The 8,917-nt window shown below is 45.7% G+C and overlaps 1 protein-coding gene across 3 annotated transcripts in view; it reads left to right on the top strand.

The window, feature by feature from the left end:
- Positions 1-2,841: 2,841 nt before the first annotated feature.
- Positions 2,842-8,917, top strand: part of LOC120913462 (zinc finger protein 32-like) — a 29,296-nt gene continuing 23,220 nt past the window's right edge. For 2 of the 3 annotated variants that reach the window (XM_040323401.1, XM_040323400.1), the window contains exons 1-2: positions 2,844-3,228; positions 7,605-7,749. In XM_040323401.1, coding sequence (XP_040179335.1) covers positions 7,672-7,749 — 78 coding nt within the window. In that variant the 5' untranslated portion in view covers positions 2,844-3,228; positions 7,605-7,671. Of the gene's footprint in view, positions 3,229-7,604; positions 7,750-8,917 lie in introns of all 3 variants that reach the window. The other variant, XM_040323402.1, reaches the window with a different exon arrangement.

Below are 8,917 nucleotides of genomic sequence, written 5' to 3'. Positions count from 1 at the left end.
CTTGCTCCCTCATGTAATGTCTCTTTCCACCGTTCCAGCCTGAGTGGGTATAGATGCACCCTGGACAGGCCTCCCTCACCCGGCCTGGCAGCCAGAATGTCACTCGAACCTTAGGAAAAGTCTCTGCCACAGACCCTCCTGATAATTGAACATCGGAGATAATCCTCCTTAGCAGACTTGGCACCTGGATCTCCTTTAGGCAGTTTTGTAATTAGGGTTACCGACTGACGGGCGGCCAACATCCAGCCTCTCAGTGTCCGGTTCCCCTGGTCCCCATGGATAGTCAGGCCCCTATCGGAATACCAGCCTCTCTTGGTACTGCTCAGGCAGACTCTCCACCGTACGGCCCTCCTCCAACTAGACGGACGACCCAGGACCTTCTTAAGTGGGACCCAGTCGATTACTGAGTCCCTAGCGGCAGATCAATTGCTCCGGGCCAACGTGGTCCCGAAGCCAGTATCTCCTTGCGTTCCACGCGCAACCCCCAGCCTGGAAGGCCCTTCGCCGAGGTGGCTACTCTAAAGGTGGGCGCCACACGAGGAGAGACCCAGGAAAATGGAGTCTGCCTCAAATACCCTCTGCCAGCATGCACAGCGAGGCAAATCCCTCCTGATAGGCTGCTGGGCAAGAGTATCCAATCCTTGACTCCACTGCTGCCACCTGCCGACCTGGGGTGGGATCAGCACCCCAGAAACAACCGAATGGACCACAGCACAGCCAAAGCTGAGACAGAGGCCTAAATTTACACAAATCACATGGTCAGAGTCCCACTAACTCTCCGACCCCCCCCCCCACTCTAAATTTAACATAGCACGGTACTGGAAAGTGACCAGGCGCTACAATTGTAACCCCATTTTCTGTGCTCTGGGTGAAGATTTATGCACATTGCAGGGATTATAACAGATTTTGTAGCAGATTCCTACCTTTTTGTTATTCTGAAGAAAGCTGTTTAGCGCTACCCCCGAAGGAGCCGCTGGTTGATTTTGGGATCGGCCTGCTAGGTCACCTTGGCAATGTCTAGGGGTGTAATTTGTAAAAACAGCAGGAGTGAATGGAGGTCCAGACATTCAATAAAGAATTTTCTATGCTTTTTTGCTTAGGTCAAACACGGCCAACATCAACACAATGCAGGGAGGTCAAAGTTGATGAAGGAAATAAAGAACCATGCGGTATCAGGCCTGGATGTAGAACTGAGCAATTCTTTGCTCTGTGGTAAATCAATTCGAGAACACACCGCCACTCTACTTGGAGTGGGTAAAGTGCCCCCGGACAGACCCCCTATGATAGGCCTGGCAGCCGGAGCGTCACCTCTGAAAAAACACTAGGATAAAAGGTCTAAAACACAGACCTCTCTCTAGGCCCCCGTCATAGGCCATCTTCAATATATAGAATTTAGTAAGTGAAAACATTCCAGTAGGCCGATTTAAAGGAATTCCCTGGATGACAGTAAGCATACCTGTCAGCTGCCGGACTCCCGATCCCAAACAAGGAATCTGTCAATAAGTCCTGGAACCCAGCGGAGCGTGGAGATTTTCTCCCCTCTTTAGATGCGATCCACTGCAAGGTTCGGTCCTGGCCAGGAGGGCCACGCCCGGCAGGGTCCATGGATGCGCGTACCCCTGAAGGTGGGTATACCGCACCTGGAATGGGGAGCACACGGACACCTCCCTCATGGATATACCCTCTCCCAGCATGCCCTGTGAGGCTAAACGTCCTCTGATTGGCCGCTAGGAGAAGATCTGCTCCTTCAGAACCCCTCTGGTGCCAACTGCTAACCAAAGATGGAATTGCACTCCTGACACAGTCTGACCCCAGTGGACTTCTGAAACGACAGAGGTCCCCCACAATTTAGACAAACCACATAGAAGGGAGCAAAGTAAACTCTCCCTTCTTCACTAAATTTAGGCGTAGCGCCCATGCTAAAAGCAAGGGGGCGCTACAGCTGTTTTTGTCTGTGTGGAGAGTGAATAGGTTCTGGGAACAACTTGCACCCTGCTGCACCTGCAGGGCTCTAATGAGGAAAGCAGCACGGTCTGAATCCCTTTAGGCCCTTTTCACACTGGTCCACCAGTTGATCTGCCCGCTCAGACTCTGTCACTGATTCCCGCTGAGCAGCAGATGACAGGTCCGTTCTGCTGTTTTCTATGGGGCGATTGCATGGAAACGCCTGTCTATTTCATCCGAATGTCATCCGATTTTCCCATGAAAGTGGAGTTACCCTTTAAATTACAAAAGAAAATTTTTTTTCATAAAAACAGCATTAATCCTGAAATCTGTATTATTATTATTATTATTATTATTATTATAAGGGGTGGTCTTGAAGGCCTCCTTTTAAAGAGTTACTGTTACTTTGTACAAAAACAAGTCCCTTTAAATATATATATATATATATATATATATATATATATATATATATATATATATATATATATATATATATATATAAAATCAAGATCGCTCTGTAATAGAAATAGATGGAGAAATCACCAACCCATCACTGTGTAATCACCATAGAGAGGAAATAAGAGGATCATCACCAACATCAGCGGAATGATTTCTATTGTCAGCAATTGAGGACATTTCATGTAATATGATGACAGGTTCTCTTTCTATCTCCTAATTAGAAGTCGTGACGCTGTTTTGATGTTGAATTTTAAAAGCAAGCCTGAGCTTTTACAATTCAACATCAGAACCAGTGTCACCGACTTCTAAATCCTGCATTTCACGATATAATGGTAAACATAAGTGTGAACTGCAAGACTTTAGTGGGTGTAACAAGATGGCTGCTTGGCTGTAGGCTTACTGCGGTGGGTGTACCAAGATGGCCGTAACGAAACGTCACTTCCGTTACAAGATTTTCGGGTAGCCTAACAGATTTCTCACCTTTCATGTCACCCTCATCCCCCCAGCTCTGCTCCACTCCTCCATGCTCATTGGCTGCTGCACAGACCGGGGCCCCTCCCCCTAGCCTCCGGGGCTGATGGAGAGTTGTAAGTCTCAGGATCTCCTCCTTGCAAAGCTAAGCTATCCCAGCATGCCCTGCAATCCATTCGGTGACAAACATCCAATCAGTGCTGGGTCTCGGCATTGAGCTGTCTGGACTTGTAGCCAGTTAGAGATTTCTGTTTTGTAAGCACTACAAGTCCCACAATGCCTTTGGGGAGCTGTAGAGGTGAGCCAATGAGAGGTGAGAGTCGGCAGCCCCGCCCACTCACATGGTAGAAGCAGGTAAGAGCTTTGTTGGGGTAAAAGTTGTGTGTTTGGTGTGTATAGGATGATCCATGTGTGCTGGGGAGGGGGAGCTCCATTTCTTCCTGGACCCCCCTTTCTCAGATCATAGGATGGATGGAGGGGAAGAGGAAGTGACACTTTGTGTAGACTTTTCTCATCTCCTATCAGTGGGGGGCACAGACCCCCCATTTCTACACCCATTACCTATCATGCAGCTCCTATCAGTGGGGGGCACAGACCCCTCTCTTCCCCCACCCTGCACCCCCTCTCCTCCTACCCCCAGCCTGCACCCTTCTCCTGCTGCCCCCCCCTACCCTGCCACCCCCACTCTGCACTCCTCCTCCTCCCCCACCCTGCACCACCTCCTCCTGCACCCCCCTCTCCTCTCCTAAACACTGAACTCTTTTATTCCCTGCATTTCTATCACCTATCGTGCAGCTCACACTGCAGCTGTCACTGTCCATAGGGGGCACTATGTCCTCCCCTGATCCCCTACACTGGGGGGGGGTCCTGAGTATTTCTGAGTCTCTTCTCTTTCTCTATATATATATATATATATATATATATAATATATATTATATATATATATATATATATATATACACACACACATTATCATTTTTTTTTATTATTGGAGTTGTAAAGGCAGAAGGTTTTTTTCTTAATGCATTAAGAAAAAAAGCCTTCTGTGTGTAGCAGCTGCCCCAGCACCCCCAATACTTGCCTACCTGCGCCACCATCTCTCTCCAGCGATGTCCACGAGTCCCTCCAGATTGGCTGAGACACAGCAGCGGCGCCATTGGCTTGCGTTGCTGTCATTCAAAGTCAGTTAGCCAATCAGGAGAGAGAAGAGACGGGCCGGGTCTGGACTCTATGTCAGGGAGCTGTGACTCGGTTTGGGTGCCCCCATAGCAAGCTGCTGACTGTGGGGGCACTCGGCAGGAGGGATGGGCAAGGAGTAGAGAGGAGGGACCTGAGAAGAGGAGGAGCGGGACTGCTCTGTGCAAATCCAATGCACAGGACAGATAAATATAACATGTTTGTTATTTATTTATTTTTTTAAACAAGACTTTACAATAACTTTAACTTGTTTTTCAAAATATTTTTACCTTGGTAAGGATTAAAGTGAAATCAGGCTGGGTTCACATTGGTGTGCAGTGCGACGCGACATTGCATGTGATTCAAACAGCACGGCTGAATTTGCATCGCATTCGGACTAAACTCGCACAGGAACCTTTTTTTGGTCCACACCAGAATCGGATCGCATGAGTGTTCACCCCCAATGCGATCTGATTCATGTCCAAATTGACAGTTCGCACTGCGATATGCAAACCGATCTGGGGGTGTCATTAATTTTCTATTGACACTCCCAGCGCTTCGCCTATGGCATTGTGAACTGCCTGTGAGTCGGGTGCGATGCGGGAGCCCGCAGTGGATTTGCAGGGTTTTCCGCATCTTACCAATGTGAACTGAGGCCTTTGTCTTGTTTATTATTTATATATATATATATAAAAAAATATGTTATACTTACTGGCTCTGTTGCAGTAGTTTTGCACAGAGCAACCAGAATCCTCCTCCTCTCAGGCCCTTCCCTCATGCCAAGTGCCCCCACAGTAAGCAGCTTTTTATGGGGGCACCTGAGCCGAGCCGCTGCTTTGTGTGTCCATTCAGACACAGAGCCACGGTTTGACCCTGTACCCTCTCTCTCCTCATTGGCTCACTGACTTTAATAGCAGTTGGAGCCAATGGCGCCTCGCTGCTGTCTCGGCCAATAAGGAGGGAGAACCCCGGACAGCTGAGTTTTTTGTTTGTTTACTAGTTTAAATCTGCATTTTTTGCTAGAAAATTACTTGTAGACCGCAAACATTTTATATTAGTATTTTTTATTTTTAGCAGAGAGCCTAAGGAATAAAATGGCAGTAGTTGCAATTTTTTATGTCATGACATCGCTTCTGGGTTATTAGATCCGAGACCCGAACAAAGCCGATCTGCTTTGTTCGGGTCTTCGACCAGCCGGCGGAAGTGCCGGCAGGTCGCTCGGGAGACCCGGGCGGAGAGGCGGAAGGCTGCGGGAGGGGGGATGTCCCCTTAATTCACACTGCATGCAACCTGTGACATCATTGGCGCTTTTGTGCCCTGAAGGGACGGTATACCTGTGCCATCCCTTCAGTGCTCCGTGCCGCGGTCCATGACTCCCGGACAACCAGAGGATTCAAACTCCGAAGGAAGACCAGGTGGGGATTGAAGCGCCTGTCAGTGGTGACAGCGTGGGGGGGCTTCGTTCTAAGCTAAGTATTTCATAATGTGCTAGTATGCAATGCATACTAGCACATTATGCCTTTACCTTGCAGTTTACTACTGCTTTAATAACCACAAGGTGGTTTCCCGATTATTGACTTTGATAGTTGTATACTGCAATTGATAAGAGAGGATGAAATCGCACTGTATGATGATGGAATATGTTATTATGGACAGTGGCATACACCATATTAATATGTATAACATGCCTCTCTTCTTGCTGCATTTGGGTATACATGCATGTCTTGTATTCTCTGTGTCTTTAACTGTTTTTTAAATTAAAAAGTCTACAGTTGGGTACAGAGTAGAGCTGCACGATTCTGGCCAAAATGAGAATCACGATTTTTTGCTTGAGGCGGCTATACACTGTTCGAATTTCAAAAGAATTTCCTTTAGAAAATCGTATCAAAGAATTTTCCTACGAATTTCGCACCGTTAGTGGGCTGCAGCAACAGCCGATTTTCGTACCGCATCAAATTTGAGGAATCCGACATGTTGAAATTTTTTTGAAAAACAAGTGATTTTCTGATCAATGATTGGAGAATCGTGCGAGAACTGTAATACAAAAAAATATTCCCGGCAACGTGAAGGTTTGGTCGGAATTTGGTCGAATTTTGAAAATCGATGGTGGCATCATCGGATCACAAAAAAAAAAAGAACTTTCTGGTTTTGAAAATAAAATTAGTTTGAGATTCGACCGTGTATGGCCTGCTTTAGAATAAAGATCACGATTCTCACAGTGTACAATCTTTTGCATTATACAAAAAAATTTGGGCTAACTTTACTTTTTTTTTATTATTCTTTTTTCCCAAAAAATGCATTTGAAAGACTGCTGCGCAAATACAGTGCAATATAAAAAAAATTGCAATAACCACCATTTTATTCTCTAGGGTCTTTACTAAAAATATATATGTTTGGGGGTTCTAAGTCATTTTCTAGCAAAAAAAAAAAAATTTTTTTTAAACTTGAAACCAGAAAATGGTTTGGTGTTGTTAAACTTTCCTTATTTACACACAAGTCTATTCCTTTAGCCCTGGTTCACACTGGGTACGATTTGGAACGATTTGAGATGCGATTTGACATGTCAAATCGCATCTCAAATCGGCGGCAATTGTCGGCAATGGCACTGTCCTAATCAGTGCGACGCCGCATCTGCGATTTCAAAAAGTAGTTCCTGTACTACTTTTTGCGATTTCGGGCCGCAATTTACATTAAATTGCGGCCGAAATCGCGGTAAAATCGCGCATTTTACCGCGATTTTGAATTCGCAGCAGTGTGAACCTAGGCTAAATGTAAAAGACAAATTGTTACAATGTTTAGACTTGGAGCCGGTGATCTGCCGATATGGTTCCGGCTAACGAGAAAGTCCCTTTAAGGACTGCGCAGGTGCAAACTTGCTGACGGAAATCTCCGAACCTCGGCCGGCATCCAGGGCGATGAGGATTTTGAGGAAAGTGGCCGCTCGGCCTCCTGGCTCTTTTTTTAACATCCTTCAATCCACGGGGATGTTAAAGAATGAGCCTGGATGCCGGGCGAGGTTCGGAGATTTCCGTCGGCAAGTTTGCGCCTGCGCAGTCCTCAAAGGATCTTTCTCGTTAGGGGAAGCCGCCTGACAAGTCGCGCTCCGCTCTATTCAATAGAACCGTTCTAATAGGAGCGACTCAAGTCACTCTGACTTAGAAAAAGGTTCTTGTACGACTTTGGGGGCGACTTGCATTGACTTCAATACAGAAGTCATTTTGCAAGTCGCCTCTCATGTCGTCTTGAGATTGTTTTGCTGAGTCGCCCCCAATGTCGTGCAGCCCCAGTGTGAACCGGCTCTCAATGTTCCACTGATAAAGAATGTTCTGATACTGGCAGGACTGCCCTGATTTTACAGCTGTGGCTACAGCAGAGCAGAGAGAATTCTTTGCATAGAAAGATCGGGAAATACTTTGTCAAGATCACAAGGAAAAAAAAATGCAATAATGATCCTTGACAATTAATCGTGCAGCTCTAGTACAGAGACTATACTGTGAGTGGATCTTGGAGGAAAGACATTCTAGATAACGGTCTTCTGCCTTTTTTTTTTTTAGGGTGCTATGAAGCTTTTCAAGATATACTTTGTCTATCCAGAGAGAGAACTTACGGAGCTTATCTAATATGGTGAAGGAGAGAGAGCAGTTGGCAGAAGCCATATTAAATCATGCCCTGGAGATCATCTGCTTGTTGACGGTGGAGGTAAGGAGGGTTGGCTGAAGGAGTAACATAGGGGAACCGCCCTCAATGAGGGGAGAGAGGGGGCGTTGCTGAGCTGCGGCTCTCTGTGTGTGTGAATGGACACGTAGAATAGTGGCTCAAGAGCGAGCCTGCTTGGGGTGTCCCGCATGGCAAACTGCTTGCTGTGGAGGCAGTAGGGAGGGGCCAGGAGCGTCGGCGGGGGGACCTGACACACACAACACAGTATGCTCCCACTGGGGTGTCCGGGCCGACTGGAACCACACATGGCACGTTATAAGAACCATACACTGAACCACATGGCATTGAATTGTTCTCCTAGTACTCATGTATAATATTTAGAATACATTGTTGATGACTGTACCATCCAAGCTTGTTACACCAGTGTGCCCACTGACTCGCACCTGGTCATATTTTTGTTTCTTTTGTGTTGATAGGACAATAAAACCTATTGAACCTAAATTTGTAGCACGTTAGAATTCACGCAGTGTACTTTTTGGGGATTTACTTCCACAACACCGAGAACAACTACAAGCTACAAAGAATTTGTTATTTTTAAAGGAGTTGTAAAGTGAAAAAAAATTCACCTTAACCACTTAAGGACTGGACCAATATGCTGCTACATGACCCAAGGGGTTTTTACAATTCGGCACTGCGTCGCTTTAACAGACAATTGCGCGGTCGTGCGACGTGGCTCCCAAACAAAATTGGCGTCCTTTTTTCCCCACAAATAGAGCTTTCTTTTGGTGGTAGTTGATCACCTCTGCGGTTTTTATTTTTTGCGCTATAAACAAAAATAGAGCGACAATTTTGAAAAAAATGCAATATTTTTTACTTTTTGCTATAATAACTATCCCCCAAAAACATATATAAACATTTTTTTTCCCTCAGTTTAGGCCGATACGTATTCTTCTACCTATTTTTGGTAAAAAAAATCGCAATAAGCGTTTATCGATTGGTTTGCGCAAAATTTATAGCGTTTACAAAATAGGGGATAGTTTTATTGCATTTTCATTAATAATTTTTTTTTTACTACTAATGGCGGCGATCAGCGATTTTTTTCGTGACTGTGACATTATGGCGGACACTTCGGACAATTTTGACACATTTTTGGGACCATTGTCATTTTCACAGCAAAAAATGCATTTAAATTGCATTGTTTATTGTGAAA

Source organism: Rana temporaria, chromosome 9 (assembly GCF_905171775.1).
Source record: "Rana temporaria chromosome 9, aRanTem1.1, whole genome shotgun sequence".
Taxonomy (NCBI): Eukaryota; Metazoa; Chordata; class Amphibia; order Anura; family Ranidae; genus Rana; species Rana temporaria.
This window is presented reverse-complemented; position numbering and strand designations above follow the sequence as displayed.